Source organism: Mobula hypostoma, chromosome 6 (genome assembly GCF_963921235.1).
Source record: "Mobula hypostoma chromosome 6, sMobHyp1.1, whole genome shotgun sequence".
Taxonomy (NCBI): Eukaryota; Metazoa; Chordata; class Chondrichthyes; order Myliobatiformes; family Myliobatidae; genus Mobula; species Mobula hypostoma.
The window spans coordinates 116778112-116794669 of record NC_086102.1 but is presented as its reverse complement, the minus strand read 5'-3'; the positions used below and the strand labels follow the sequence as shown (position 1 = coordinate 116794669).

Genomic DNA, 16558 nt, shown 5'->3' with positions numbered 1-16558 from the left:
GTGGTACTCGACAAGGCTGTCCTCTTAGTCCCCTATTATTTGATATTGCATTAGAACCTCTTGCAATTGCTATTCGAGAATCTTCAAATATTACTGGGATAACTCGGGGATTAAAGTCCCATAAATTATCACTCTATGCTGATGATTTACTTTTATATATTTCTAATCCTGAGAGATCCATTCCTGCTGTTTTAGAGTTATTAGCACAATTTGGTCTTTTCTCAGGTTATAAATTAAATCTTAGTAAGAGTGAACTTTTTCCGATTAATAAACATCTTCCCTTATATTATAAATTTCCATTTAAATTGATTAATAATTACTTTTCATATCTTGGGATTAAAATTACTTGTAAACATAAAGATTTATTTAAGACTAACTTTTTACCATTAATAGACCATATTACTCAACTTTCATCTAAATGGTTTCCCTTATATTTAACTTTGATTGGTCGTATTAATGCAGTTAAGATGTTTTTTTTGCCAAAATTTTTATATGTGTTTCAGGCATTACCAATTTTCGTTCCTAAATCTTTTTTTGATAAAGTTGACTCTAAAATTTCTTCATTTATTTGGCAGAATAAGAATCCGAGACTGGGTAAAATACATTTACAGAAAGCTAAGAGAGATGGAGGTTTAGCATTACCTAACTTTAGATTTTATTATTGGGCTATTAATATTCGACATATGAAATTTTGGTTACTTGACCGGGACATACTATCTATTCCTAAATGGGTAGCATTGGAATTACAATCTGTTCAGGGTTATACACTTGGTTCTATTTTAGGTTCCTCTCTTCCTTTTGATTCGAAACGCCTTAAGCAGGTCTCTAACCCGATAGTTAAATATGCTTTGCGCATTTGGTTTCAATTCAGAAAATTTTTTGATCTTAATCAATTCCGGTTAGCGATTCCTATTTTAGGTAACATATTTTTTCCTCCCTCTTTTACGGATCGCGCTTTTCAAACTTGGAAGACTAAGGGTATTTTACGGTTTTTGGATTTATTTTTAGATGGTTCCCTTATGTCTTTTGAACAATTATCTAATAAATATAACTTATCAAGAATACATTTTTTTAGATATTTACAAGTTAGAAATTTCCTAAGTACTATACTTTCTTCCTTTCCAATGCTTCCTCCTATATATATTTTAGATTCGATAATTAACCTTAATCCATGTCAGAAAGGTGCATCGGCTATGATTTATAATATTATTATGAAACTTAGGAAAGCTCCATTTGATAAGATTAGGGTAGATTGGGAACAGGAATTGGGGCTTACCATTTCTGTGGATGATTGGGGGCAGATTTTACAATTAGTTAATACTTCCTCTATTTGTGCTAAACATTCCCTAATTCAATTTAAAGTGGTTCATAGAGCACATATGTCCAAAGATAAGTTAGCGCGTTTTTACTCGCATATTAATCCTTTCTGTGATAGATGTTCGGGGCAGATAGCCTCTTTAACTCATATGTTTTGGTCTTGCCCTACTTTGGAAACTTTTTGGAGAGATATTTTCAATATTATTTCTAAGGTATTAAATATAGATATCTCTCCTCACCCTATTACTGCTATCTTTGGACTACCTAAAATTTCTAGTAATCTCTCCCCTTCAGCCCGTAGAATGATTGCATTTCTTACTTTAATGGCGAAAAGATGTATTTTACAACATTGGAAAGAGCTTAATGCTCCAACTACCTTTTTTTGGTTTTCTCAGACGATTTTATGTTTGAATCTGGAGAAAATTAGAAGTAACCTTTATGATTCTTCATTTAAATTTGAACAGATTTGGGGACCTTTTATTCGATATTTTCATTTAATGTAATATTTACCCTTCTTGTTTTTTCTTCACTGTTTTAATGGAGGTCGGGATTGAGGACGTGATTTTAAGTTTAACTCTGTTTGGTTTCAAGTTAGCCCATTGCTTTGCTTTGCTTTTAGTTAGTTGCACGGTGGGTTTTTTTTTGGGGTTTTTTTTTTCTTTTTTTTCCATTGATATATATAAAATCTAGTATACTATTATGTTATCTTGGTTTCTTATGCTTAAATTACATTGTTTGTAGTATTTTCTTTTTGGTATTGTTATCTTTTGGAATTTTATTATACTTTAACATTGTATTAATGTTTATATGGCTTACCTTTTTTGTATACTTACTCAATAAAAAGATTTAAAAAGAAAGGAACTCACTGAGGTGTGGGTGAAGAGGGATAAAGGTATGACTCTTGCTGAGGACAGAACATTCTGCCTCAGTGAGGGGAAAGTAGGAGGAGTATGAAGACACAGCAGGGATGAGAGTTGAGAGGAGAGTTGGTAGTATCAGAGGAGAAGGGTGGGTGGGGGTGTGCAGGGAAAGTGGGGTGGGAGGAAGATGGAGGCTCGGAGGACCCAAGAGGTGAATGGGGAGCTTGAGAGACCTGGGGTTTGAAGACTGGTGATGGGGGGAGGCAGCGAGGAAGGCCTTGCCCTGGAGGTGACGGCAGCCAAGGTCCGGGCCAGAGAGGTGTGGACACTGCCAAGTACATCATGAAAACCAGCCTCCTTTCATGGACTCTTGTCTATACCTAGCTGTATCAGTAAAGCAGCCAGCAGAATCAAAGACCCCCACCCTGGGCATTCATTGGGCGGAAGATACAAAAGCCTGAAAGCATGTACCACCAGGCTGATGGACAGCCTTCTGCCCTGCCGTTATAAGACTATTACGTAGTTCGTAGTTCGCTAATACCACAAAGTTGGACTCTAGACCTCACAAACTCCGTTATGATCTTGCACCTTATTGTTTAACCTGCACTGCACTTTCTCTGTAACCGTTACGCTGCATTCTGCAGTATTATTGTTTTACCTTGTCCTGTTTCAGTGGCTGTGTAATGATTTGATCTACATGAACAATATGAAAAACAAACTTTTCATTGTTTATCGATACATATGACAATTAACCAATTCCTTTTGCAGTGAAATCGCCGAATGGCCTGTATCCGTTCTGTATTGCTCTATGACTTTATAGCACAGGGCTTCCCCCAATTTTTTTTAATATGCCATTCACCGTGGAGCTGAACGACCCCGCGCCGCGCAACTCCCAACAGTGAGCGAGTGCGGTTGGCTGACGTCAGGGGCGGGTTTGATGACGTCACCCACAGCCCCTCCCTCACGATGTTTGTCAGTGACGTATGACAACATAGGGCGATGACGTGATTTTGGGCGCGCAACTGGACGTGACTCTCCCGGTGAGACGCGTGTGCGCAGTCAGTCCGCTCAGCGCAGAGCAGAGCGGAGCAGTGTCCGCTGCCTCTCCGTCTCTCCGTCTTCCTCACCCACAGCCCGGGTTCATGTCGGCCAGGTCTCCGGTCGGCCTGCTGCTAATATTCGGCACCGCCACCGTCTGCCTGTACCTGCTGTCCAGAAATCTGCCCCATGCCTCGTACGGGCGGGAGCCAGTGAACGAGGAAGAGAGCCAGGAGCACAGGTAGGCCCCGGGGTCCCGCGGCTAACGGATCCGCGTTCGGCTGGTTGGTCAGGTAGCATCCGCGTAGGGCGAAACCGGCTTAATGCTTCAGGACGGCGACCATTCTTCTCCAAGCCCACTGGGCTGTAAGAATCCCTTTAAGCAGTTTGTGGTCAGATCTGAGATCTGTTCGGTGACTTAAATTCCCGAACGTTTGGATACAGACAGCAGGGAGTGAGTGTGTTTGTTTACTCCCTCCGTAAGGTGACACTTAAGATGAGGTGTCGCCAACCATGGGATCTCGAAGCGTCCCTGGAACAGGAGCTCTGTTGTTTCCTATCTCTTATTATTCTTTTTATTGTTTCAAATATTGCTTGAGCTGATACATGGATAGGAATGGTGTAGATGGATATGGGGTAAATGCAGGGGTGAGTTCAGATGGGAATCTTGTGCATCATAGACTAATTGTGCTGAAGGGCCTCTTTCTGTGTTTTATGACATGACTAAATTTGTGACCTAGTTATTATCTTCCTTGCAACTGTATCAAAACTTAGTTAAGGCTAATTAAATTCTTGAAAAGGTTATGCTATTCCTGAAGGTTCTGGAGTGTCCACTGTGAGTTGGTGGGAACGTTTCAGTATTTGGTGTTACATTCTTGCTGTTACATTCGTCTGTAATTTTTGTTGGCTTATCTATTGCTTTTCAAAAGCCTGATTGCTGTGAGCTGACAACAGCCATCCTAGACTACAAACTTGTTTTTTTTTTAAGCAATGGGCAGGAAATAAAAGCAAGAGTTAACCCAGAGTGTAGGTATGTTGTGAAGTAAAATCATATTCCAATCAGCAAATTGCATAATAGTGTTGGAACTTTTTTTTTGCCTGAATAATTTTTTATCTTGGCATTACTTCACTTCATTATATAGTTGCAGGATTTGCTATTTTTATGTCAGCTTCAACTGCCAAGGTAATTACAAGGGTTGTTATCTTCCATCCAGAAAAGGCTTTTTCTTTGATGGATCTGTCATTGATGGTTCAGCAAAATATAATCATAATTAAGGGAATAGTTTTGCACTGTGTCCCATTGAATCGAAAGGTGCCAGCAAGACAATTAGACTTTGTCCTTTCAAATTTCAGTTTTATCTGGAGAGAGTCCAACACTAGAGTGCTAAATTATATGCAGGTCTATCACCTTCGCAAGGGGTGATACTGCTGGGCAATAGGTCTTCTGTTTTTCTCTTGTATATTAAATTTCTGGTGGGACTAATTGCTTTCTAGAAAGTGGTGGTGAGTTGCTACTGTAAAAGTTATTACCCTTCTACAATTAGGCTCCCAAACCAGTGTGGATATCTTCACTCACCTCAACTCTGACCTGGTTCCAGAACCTAACTTTCTAACATTCGTGTTCTCAGTTTTATTTACTTATTTTGTATTTGCACGGCTTGTCGTCTTTTTCACATTGTTTGTCAGTATTTATGTGTAGTTTTAATAGATTCTGTTCTATTTCTTCTGCAAGAAAGTGAATCTCAGGGCAGTATATGGGGACATATACGTGCTTTAATAATGAATTTATTTTGAACTTAAACTGCTACAGCCGTTCTGACAAAGGCATTCCCGCAGTACAGTCAGGTGCTGAGTCCAGTATTTAAACCCAACAAAATTCAAAGAAAAATTTCATTATCAGAGTTTATGCATGTCAACGCACATAACCCTGAGATTCTTTTTCTACGGGCAGAATTAGCAAACTTACAGAACAGTAACTGTAAATATCATCGATGGATGGAAACTGTGCAAATATAAATAAATAGCAATAGATAACGAGTATGAAATAACAAGATAAAAGTCCTTAAATGAGTGTAGTTATCCCCTTTTGTTCAAAAGCCTGATGGTTGAGGGGTAGTTAACTATTCTTGGACTTTGTGTGAGTCCTGAGGCACCTTTACCTTCTACCTGATGGCAGCAGCGAGGAAAGAGCATGGCCTGGGTGGTGTGGATCTTTGATTACGGATGCTGCTTTTCTATGATACCATTTCATGTAGGTGTGCTCAATGGTTGGGAGGGCTTTACCTGTGATGTACTGGGTGAATCCACTGCATTTTGTATGATTTTCCACTCAAGAGGCATTGGTGTTCCCATACCAGGCTGTAATGCAGCAGTCAGCACACGTTCCACCTCACATCTATAGGAGTTTGCCAAGGTTTTCAATGACATGCTGAATCTCCACATACACCTGAGGAAGTAGAGGTGCTGTTGTGCTTTCTTCACAATTATATTTATATGATGGGTCTGGGTCAAGGATTGCCTGTCAGGGATCAGGAAATCAGGGTATTGTACAACCTGGATCGGGGAGCCTGCAGATGGTGATCCTCCTGTCCTTGGTGATAGAAGTGACAGGATTCTGGGGTGCTGTCAGAATAGTCTAGGTGAGTAAAGGCAGCACTTCATTATAGCGTCAGAGTGCCACAGCACAGAAAAAGGCCTTTCAGCTGGTGTACTTCATACTGAACTGTTGTTCTGCCTCATCTCATGTTAGCATTCATTTAGAGAGGACTAGAATATTAAAACAAAGATCTATTGCTAAGGCTTTATAAGGTGTTGGTCAGACTACGTTGAAGTATTGTGAGCAGTTTTTGACTTGTTACCTAAGAACGGATATCCAAAGGAGGTTCTTGAGAATGCTCTAGGGATTGAAAGGGTTAATGAGTAAGGAGTGTTTGATAACTCTAGGCCTGTACCTGCTGAAGTTTAGAATAATGAAGGGGACCTCATGCGGCCCTATCAAATATTAAAAGGCCAAATGGAGTCGATGTGGAGAGGAGTTACGAGCTGGTGTACCTAATAAAGTGGCCTCTGAGTAAGTATTTTTTTACAAGTACACTTGACTTTCTAATTCAATACAATCTCAGCCAATTAATATTCCTGTCTGAGATTAATAGGGTGCAAGTTCAATAGCAATATAAATTAGTTTTATTTTTAACTAGCTGTATTGTAGAAACTTTGGACTCTTTGAATGCCTTTCAAATGTGTAGTATTTCATCATTCAGAAGATGGTCTTGATCTGTCAAATACAGTGCATTTTCACACAACAGTCAGAGCATGTTCTAGCTAAAAGCTAAGGCATTAAACTTGGGTAGCCCATGTGCAATCTGAAATTTTAAGCAGCTGTAGGGTTTATTAAGGAGCTGCTTAAGGGCCTGACCAATTACTGGCAAAAATATTTAAGTTTTCAGTCACCTGCCTCTGCATTGTACTTCAGTAATGCTCCTGCTTCTATGCTTTTGTGAGATAGTTACATTTCTCTTTGATTTAGGAGGCTGTCCATGTCAGTCCACTGACCTGGAGTTCATTGTCAGCTCACTGATCATTCTCATTTTCTCCTGATTTTTCTTGTAAGCAATTCTTCCTACATCCCTTTCAATTCTCCCCTGGGATATGATGTCCCTGACAAGACCAGCATTTACTGAGTATTTTTTATCCATTTCTCATTGCTTCTGAGAAGGTGTGGTTCTGTTTAGAATTGTTGCGCTCTTTATGCCAAGATTGTTGATGAGAAGTGCCGTGATCAGAACCAGCAATGAAGAAAAGCACTGATACATTTCTATATCAGGATAGTATAGGACATGGAGGGGAGACAACAGAAGTTTGTCCCCCACACAATTTGGTTGTTTTATCTGTTTTTGTGTTTAGATTTTCATTGATTCTATTGCATTTCTGTTCTTCTATGAATGCCTACAAGAAAATGAATTTCGAGGTAGTATATGGTGACAAGTATGTGCTTGAATTTTGACTTCCCCATCCAATTATAGTTCCCTAATGGTGAAGGTTACATGCATGAGAAATGACAGTGAAAATTCCTTGATGAATTCTATAGAGCATTTCGATTTGACAGAGGCTCCATACTTTGGCCACATACACTAGTGATAAAATGAGAGCATGTTAAGGGTAAAGGAGGGTCTGCCAACTGAGAAGACTGCAAAATTCAAAAGGGCGAATAATGCAAGACTGAAGGTGCTATATTTAAATGTGCGTAGCATTTGGAATAAGGTGGATGAACTCGTGATGCAATTAGAAATTGGTAGGTATGACGTTGTGGACATCACTGAGTCGTGGCTGAAAGAAGGCCATAGTTGGGAGATTAACATCAAAGGAAATACTTGGCATTGAGAGGACAGACGGTGTGGTTCTGTTGGTGAGAGATGAAATTGCATATTTAGAAAGAAGTGACACAGGGTCCGAGAATGTTGAATCTTTGTGGGTGGAGTTAAGAAACTGCAAGGGTAAAAAAGCCATTATAAGAATCATGTATAGGCCTTCAAATAGAGGCCAAGATGTGGGGTTAAGATTGCAAAGGGAGCTGGAAAAGGCATGTAATAAGAGTAATGATACAATTGTAATGGGGGACTTCAATATGCAAGGAGATTAGAAAAATGAGTTTAGTGTCAGACTGCAAGAGAGAGAATTTGTTGAATACATCTGAGATGGCTTTTTAGAGCAGCTTATGTATGAGCCTACTTGGGGAAAGTCTATTTTATTGTGTAGTAATCCAGATCTTATTAGGGAGCTTAATGTAAAAGAACCCTTAGAAGGCAGTGATCATTATTTGATTGAAATCAAACTGCAATTTGAGAGGGAGAAGCTTAAGTCACATGTATCACAGTGGAATTAAAGGAATTACAGAGGCATGACAGATGAGCTTACCTAGATGGATTGGAGGAGGATACTGCCGGGAATGACAGCAGAGCAGAGATGGCTGCAGTTTTTGGGAATAGTTCACAAGGCGCAGGATAAATGAGTCCCACGGAAGAAGTTGTTCTCAAATGGCAGGGGTAGGCAACCATGGCTGACAAGGACTGCATAAAAGCCAAGGATAGGGCATACAGGGTAGCAAAAGTGCGTGGGAAGTTGGATGATTTCCCATTCTTTGGGGAAGTAAGTGGATGTCATTTACTTCGATTTTCAGAAGGCATTGATAAGGTGCCACACATGAAGCTGCTTAACAAGATAAAATCTATTGGCGTTAGAGGAAAGATTCTAGCATGGACAGAAGTTTGGATGACTGGTAGGAGGTAGCAAGTGGGAATAAAGGGACCTTTTCTAGTTGGCTGCCAGTGACTAGTGGTATTCCTCAGGGGTCAGAATTGGGACCATTACTTTTCAAATTGTTTGTCAGTGATTTGGATAATGGAATTGATAATTTTTGGGCAAAGTTTGTGGATGATACGAAGATAGGTGGAGGGGTAGGTAGTGCTGAGGAAGCAATGCGGCTGCCTCAGGACTTAGACAAATTGGAAGAATGGGCATAAAATTTGGCAGATGGAATACAGTGTTAGGAAATGTATGATAATGCATTTTGGTAAAAGTAACAATAGTGCAGAATATTATCTAAATGGGGAGAAGGTTCAAACATCTGAGGTGCAGAGGGACTTGGGAGTACTCGTGCAAGACTCCCAGAAGGTTAATTTACAGGTTGAGTCTGTGGTAAAGAAGGCAAATACAATGTTAACCATATAACAATGTTGGCATTCGTTTCAAGAGGAATAGAATATAAAAGCAAGGAGATAATGTTGTGTCTTTATAAGATACTAATCAGGCTGCACTTGGAGTATTGTTAACAATTTTGGGCTCATATCTCAGAAAGGATGTGTTGTCATTGGAGAGAGTCCAGAGGAGGTTCACAAGGAATATTCCGGGAATGAAGGAGCATTTGACAGCTTTGGGCCTGTACTCACTGGAATTTAGAAGAATGCATGGAGATCTCATTGAAACATACTGAATGTTGAAGGACTATGTAGGGTGGATGTGGAGAGGATGTTTCCTCTGGTGGGGGTATCCAGAACTAGAGGGCACAGCCTCAAAATTGAGAGATAATGTTTTAGAACAGAGGTGCAGAGGAATGTTTTTAGCCAGCGAGTAGTGAATCTGGAATGCATTGCCACAGACTGCGATGGAGGCCAAAACCGTGGGTGTATTTAAGGTGGTGGTTGATCATTTCCTAACTGGTCAGGGCATGGAAGGATATGGCGAGAAGTTAGGTGTATTGGGTTGGCTGTTCCTGTGAATTATGGTCTTGTGGGTAATGTTGAATTTCTGGAGTACTGTTAGAGCTGAATTCTTCCAGGTGTTTCATGGGGATCTATTCTGGGAACCTTGCTCTTTGTGATTTTTATAAGTGACATAGATGAGAAAATGGAAGGGTGGGATAGTGTAGAATATTATTGGAAGTTACAAGGGGACATTGATAGGTTGCAGAGCTCTCCTGAGAAATGGCAGTTGGAATTCAATCCAGAAGAGCACAAAGTTATACACTTTGGAAATTTGAACTTGAAAGCAGAATACAGGGTTAATGGCAGGATTCTTAGTTAGTGTGGATGAACAGAGATTTTGCGATCCATGTCCATAGATCCCTCCAAGTTGATGGGGTGGTTAAGGAGGCGTGTTGGCGCTCATTAGACAGATGATTGCATTCAAGAGCTGCAAAGTAATTCTGCAGCTCTCACATTCTGGTCGGACCACTCTTGGAATATTGTGTTCAGTTCTGGTTGCCTCATTGTACTGTAGAAAGGTTGTGGAAGCTTTCGAGAAGCTGCAAAGGAGACTTGCCAAGGTGCTCCCTGGATTAAGAGCATGTCTTGTGAGGATAGATGAAGCAAGTTTGGGAGTGAAGGATAATGAGATGTGATTTGATAAAGGTGTTTAAGATGACAGGAGGCATTGATAGAGTGGACAGCCAGCACCTTTTCCCAGGGCAGCAATAGCTAGTATGAGAGGACATAATTTTAGGAGAAAAGTAGAAGAGGTGTCAGAGTGCTAATTCCATGGAATGCAGTGCCGGGGTGATGTTAGAGAGAGCTACGTTAGAGACGTTTAAGAGACTTTTAGATGGGCACATGTACAAAAGAAAATGGAGGGATATATGGAAGGAAAGGGTTAGATGGGCATAACATTGTGCGGCAAAGGGTCTATACCGTGACTGCTCCGTGTTCTAACCCCTTCGTTAACCATGAGACACTTCAAACATTTTGAAAGATTGGGTGTAGAGAGACAAAAGGACATGTGGAATTACAGGTTTTCCACATAAAGCAACAAATGAATCTTGAAGGTTACATTTCCTGGAGATGCTGATCAAGCTGCACAAAGTAGTGATTAGCATTGATATCAAAGCAGAAAGTTAGAAATGGTCTTCTCCAGTTGCTCACCGAAGCTCTTAATCTTGAATGAAGGGGGAAATTACATTATCATTGTAAATGTTATGTGGTAAATGGATCAGAATAGGCTGCTGCAGGGAGGAAATAATGTAGACAGAAATTGGATTAAATGTGAAATTTCAGAATTCACAACCAGGTTGAATAACACCGCATATGTCGTGAAAGTTGTTAACTTTGTGGCAGCAGTACAAAGCAATACATGATAAATTTACCAAAAAAATGGAATTGCAGGAAGTGTATATATGCATATTAAATAGTTAAATTAAGGTAAGTAGTGCAAAAACAGAAATTTAAAAAAAATGTAGAGGTAGTGTTCATAGGTTTAATGTTCATTTCGAAATCAGATGGCAGAGAGGAAGAAGCTGTTCTTTAATCGCTGAGGATATGCCTTCGGGCTTTAGTACCTCCTCCCCAACTGTAACAATGAAAGGAGGGCATGTCCTGGTTGGTGGGGGCCCTTGATGATGGAAGCTGCTTTTTTGGACACTGCTTCTTGAAGATATTTTGGATATTATGGGGGCTAGTACCTATGATGGAGCTAACTAATTCTACAATTTTTTGATCCTGTGCAGTAGCCTCCCCCACGCGCCCCCCCATATCAGACGGTGATGCAGCAGTTCAGAATGCTGTCCACAGTACAGCTGAAGAAGTTTTCATGTGTTTTAAGAGACAAACCAAATTTCCTCAACCCTCAAGATTTTAGTAGCTAACAGCTGAAAAAATTAGCTTGAAATATAGCAGCATATGTATTAACATAAAGTGAGTACATATCAGTTGATTTGGAGATGCAATAATATGCTTTCCAACCTGAGATCCAACACTAGTCCTTGCTATATTGTGCCTTTAAGACCTTCCATGTGTCTTTAGATACCTTGCAGGCAATAAATTACTATTGTTAATGAAGTACCTCGACAAAACTGAATTAATTTTTGCACAGCAAGTTCCTTAATGAGTACGAGTTAATTAACCACTTGACCTTTTTTTGGTGTGGTGTTGATTTAGTAATGAATATTTTACCTGAGTGCATAAAGAATTCCTTCATGCCAGGGGATCTTTTATAATTAGCTGGACAGGCGTGTCTGTGGCTTAATGTTCCATCCATTCTGTTTCTAAACTGGCTTCTTATCCAATTAACACACATAAAAGTTGCTGGTGAATGCAGCAGGCCAGGCAGCATCTCTAGGAAGAGGTGCAGTCGACGTTTCAGGCCGAGACCCTTCGTCAGTCCTGACGAAGGGTCTCGGCCTGAAACATCGACTGCACCTCTTTCTAGAGATGCTGCCTGGCCTGCTGCGTTCACCAGCAACTTTTATGTGTGTTGCTTGAATTTCCAGCATCTGCAGAATTCCTGTTGTTTGCGTTTCTTATCCAATTATATGTTTTTATCGTTTATTCCATTTGATTTTGTTTCATGTCCTTTAGAACGTTATCAAAAGATTATTGAAAGTATTTTAGAAGTGATCATTTATCTGCAGCAGTGAAGATTTTATTTTGTTAAACTAGATCTTTCCTCATGAGGTTGCTTCTGTAAATGAGCACTCAGTGACCACTTTAAATGCCTCCATACCTAATAAAGTGGCTACTGAGTATATATTCATGGTCTTCTGCTGCAGCTGTAGTCCATCCACTTCAAGCTTTGACAGGGGGTGTTCAGAGATGCTCTTCTGCACACCACTGTTGTAACACGTGGTTATTTGAGTTGCTGTCATCTTACTCTCAGCTTGAACCAGTTTAGCCATTCTCTTCTCCTCTCTTACTAATAAGGCCTGCAGAACAGGCGCTCACTGGATGGCTTTTGTTTTTCATAACATTCTCTGTAAACTCCAGAGACCAGGAGATCAGCAGTTTCTGAGATACTCAGACCACTGTCGAGTACCAACAATCATTCCATGGTCAAGGTCACATAGATCACATTTCTTCCCCATTTTGATATTTGATCTGAAGAGCAACTCAACCTCTTGACCATGTCGGCATTGAGTTGCTGCCACGTGATTGGCTGATTAGATATTTACATTAACAAGCTGGTGTATTGGTGTACCTAATAAAGTGTCCACTTTGTCATTGATATTGGGTGAAACGTTTTGAAGACGTGAACTATTATACACTTCACCTTAAATGGTTTCATTTGAACCCTACCTCCTAACTTGCACGATTTCAACCTTATTTTCATATTTCTTCATGGCATAGAAGTAGGTGTTCAGCCCATTCAGCCTGTCAATTGAACAATCCCACTCCCCACAGGTAATCTTCTCAATAATCTATTCTGAAATTCCCATCAACCCCCCCCCCCCAGATTTTACCATTCATTTTATTATCAAAGTATGTATGCAGAATACAACTCGGAGATTTGTCTTCTCCAGGTACCAACAAAAAACACAAAACCATAGAAGTAGTTGAGTAGTTGAAAGACATTAATCGCCCCCACACAAGAAAAGAAAAAGAAACAAAAATTTGCAATCCCCAACCCCCTCCCCCACACACACACAGACAAAAGCTAACCGATCACCCAAACCTCCAGCTCGCCAATTGGCAACAAGAAAGAATGGTCGAGAACACAGAAAAAAACATAGAACTGAAAGAAGCGAGTGTGAACTACAGTCCAATCCATAAGTTGCAGAATTTTGATAACATCCTAATAGCATACTAATAGCAATTCATATTAGCCAATTAACCTACAAACCTACATGTCTTTGAGATATGGGAGGAAACCAGAACAGTCATTGGAAGAACGTGCTGACTCCATACTGGAGGTCAAGACTGGACCTTGCTGGCCAGTGCTGTTGGAATTACGGCACTGATTTTCTGCTGTTTTCCCTGTGCTGAAAGGCTTTTAATATTTCTGAATTAAAATAGTGTCTTGTAGAAAAGCTAAACATTTTCTTTTGTGAATTGGATGAATCTACAAATGAATTACATGTACTTGAATCCTGTTCAGGATCGATCATGAGCTGGGTCTTTTTTTGCTTTCCACAGATCATTAACGTTTCCATCTGATCTTGAAGAGTTACGAGCAATAGCTGGATTGCTACATTCATACAAAGCTCAGCACTCAAGCTATGTACTGTTACTGTTCTGCAGTGCCTACCTCTACAAACAAACATTTGCAATCCCTGGCTCCTCCTTCCTGGCAAGTATTCAACTCTAACAACATAACCAACTGTGGTCTTTTTTAAAATGTGTAGTGATCAATGACTGTGCAAATGAATCAGAAGGTTTTAGAATTGTAAATAAGAATTTACAGCATACAAATAATTTTTCTTTGTTATCTTAAATTCATATTCATTAGTTACTGCCAAAGGGAAAGGGCTTTCCCAGTCACCCTAATTATGCACCACCATTAAATCTCCCCTTGGATATACCCACTGAAAAACAAGGAAATTAATATTAGTGAGGTTCTGAGTCTAGTAGATTCTACTGCAAACATGGAGGCAATTTTTTGCTAAAACTTACCAGTTTCCCTGGCATTACTCGGATACGATTGCAATATCTTTTGTTTTCAAAAGTAAAGTTTGTGTACTTTATAAAACAAAGTTTATTTTGTTAAAATAAAGAATTGTCTTTGAATGCTTATTAGTACATGGATGAATTGGGATCTAGGTTTTAATTGACATCAGTATTAGCCTTATATTGATTAATTGAAGAATACCATGGATTGTTAAAGATAAGGGCTTCACTGTTTCGAAAGCAACTGAGGAGCTGTGTATTTTGCCTCCTTAACCTTCTTGCTGAAATCTCCTGTCAAAAGCAATTTCTCCTCAAATATAGCCACTCTCAAAATAGCATTATAGGCTCTCCAATATTCGGTGGAAACTTGAGAAACAAGTTTGTGGAGAGGTCACATAGTTTAATTATAATAGTAGGGGATTTTAACTTTTCAAGCATTCATTTTTCTTTGGCAACATTGGTTGTTTGCCAGTCTTTGTGTGTAATTTTTCATTGATTCTATTGTATTTTTGTTCTACTGTGAATGACTGCAAGAAAATGAATCTTAGGGTAGGTAGTATGTGGTGACATATGCATATTTTGATAATAAATTTTAAGCTTCAAACTTTTTCGTGTAAAAGAAAGTGCTTCCATGAAGATGAAATTGAATTATAATTTAAGTAGAAAAGCAATTTCATGGTTCAACAAATTCCAAGTTGTTTTTGAATCAATTTTCTAAGCGATTCCCTCTGGCTCTACGTCATCATAATTTCTGCTTTTTCCTCTAGCATAGACCATGAGATGTTATTCCCTTGACCAACCCACCTGCCCCTCAATACCTTCTCTGCTACTGTTTGTTCTTTCTTTTCCAGTTCTAACAGTGTGTCCCAGATTAGAAACATTAACTGATTCCTATTTCCATAGGTGATTCCTGGCTGGCTGAGTGCATATGCACTCTCTGATCTATTTCAGAGCAGCCAGTCATACAAAGTTTATAAGACAGATAGCCGGTATCTTTTCCTCAAGGTTGAAATGTCTAACACCAGAGGGCATGCATATAAGGTGAGAGCTGGTAAGATGAATTGAGACGTGCAGAGCAAGACGCAGAGAGTGGTGGGTGGCTATAATTTGCTGGAGACAAATACAATGGAGATGATCAAGAGGATCTTAGATACCTTAGGCACATGAATATGCAGGAAATGGAAGGATATGGACATTGTGTAAGCAAAAGGAATTAGTTTAGTTGGGCATTTGATTAATTAATTTAGCATGACAATGTAGGTCAGAGGACCTGTTCTTGTGCTGTTTTGATCCATATTCTATGTTATCGAATGACAGGCAGTCAGTAGGATTACTTGCAATTTTTCTTTTCAGACTCAATTTGTAACAAGTGGAACGAGCCAAGGATAGGTTCTCAGTCCTTAAGTAAAGCAACTCCAGTTACATATTGTTCTTTTCAACAGTTTTATCGCTTTACAAGTTCAGGAAGAACTGTTTAATGCCATAAGTTGTTGAAGAGCCAATGTTGAAATATTACACAAGAACATGACAATTTTCACCTAGTTCTATTTTCAGATTCAATGATGGAACAATTTAGCATTTCATCCCTTTATTAGGAGTAACATAGTGGATAGATAAATATGGTACAGTTTATAAGACACGGATGGAGCCAAACTCCACTTGTAAACACAGGACTGAGAGAATTTGCCATGTTGTAGGGTGATGAGAGGTGGCATGTGAACAAATCTTTTTGGAACCTGGCGGGAGACAGATTCAAATTTTCAAAATTTCGATAGATTGTTTAATTGCTGGGAGGTTTTTACCAATCACATTAGAATTTCAGAGGCATAAATACAGGATAAACAAAATTATTGCACTTTATTGTCTGTCCATTAGAAAGATCGCTGCATGAACATGCAGTCTGGTATTCCCTGAACCTAAAAAGCTGTCTGCCTGGGCATGAGATGTGGGAGGAGAATGAAGCCATTTAAATTATCGAGTCTGTTCTGCCATCCCATCATGACTGATTTAATATGCTTCTAAACCCCTTTCTGCTGCCTTCTCTCCATAACCTTTGATGCTCTTGCTAATCATGAACCTACCAATCTTCAATTTAAATACACCTAATGACTTGACCTCCACAGCCACCTGTGACAATGAATTCCACGGATAAAGGTTTTTGATTCCTTCAACACTGGTTGTGTGTATGTACTGGGGCCTCTGTGAAGCTTCTATCTCATTTTACCCTTTATCTTTGTTAGTAGAGTTATAGAGTAATATAGAACAAATACTGGCCCTACGATCCAAACAGTCCATGCTGACCACTTTGTCCACCTAGCTAATTCCAATTTCCTGTGTTCAGCCCGTTATCCCTCCAAACCCCAGCCTTCATGTACCTCGCATTTACCATGTACCAAGTAATCCATTGTACTTGTCTCAATCACTTCCTCTGGCAGCTTGTTCCATATACTCACCACCCTCTGCATGAAAAAGTTGTCT

The 16558-nt window shown here is 39.6% G+C and overlaps 1 protein-coding gene across 1 annotated transcript in view; it reads left to right on the top strand.

Moving 5' to 3' along the window:
• The first annotated feature begins 3220 nt into the window (after positions 1 to 3220).
• The window catches only part of LOC134348342 (transmembrane protein 41A-like), a 29009-nt gene continuing 15671 nt past the window's right edge, over positions 3221 to 16558 (top strand). The window contains exons 1-2 of the mRNA XM_063051551.1: positions 3221 to 3456; positions 13610 to 13763. Coding sequence (XP_062907621.1) covers positions 3320 to 3456; positions 13610 to 13763 — 291 coding nt within the window. The 5' untranslated portion in view covers positions 3221 to 3319. The remainder of the gene's footprint in view (positions 3457 to 13609; positions 13764 to 16558) is intronic.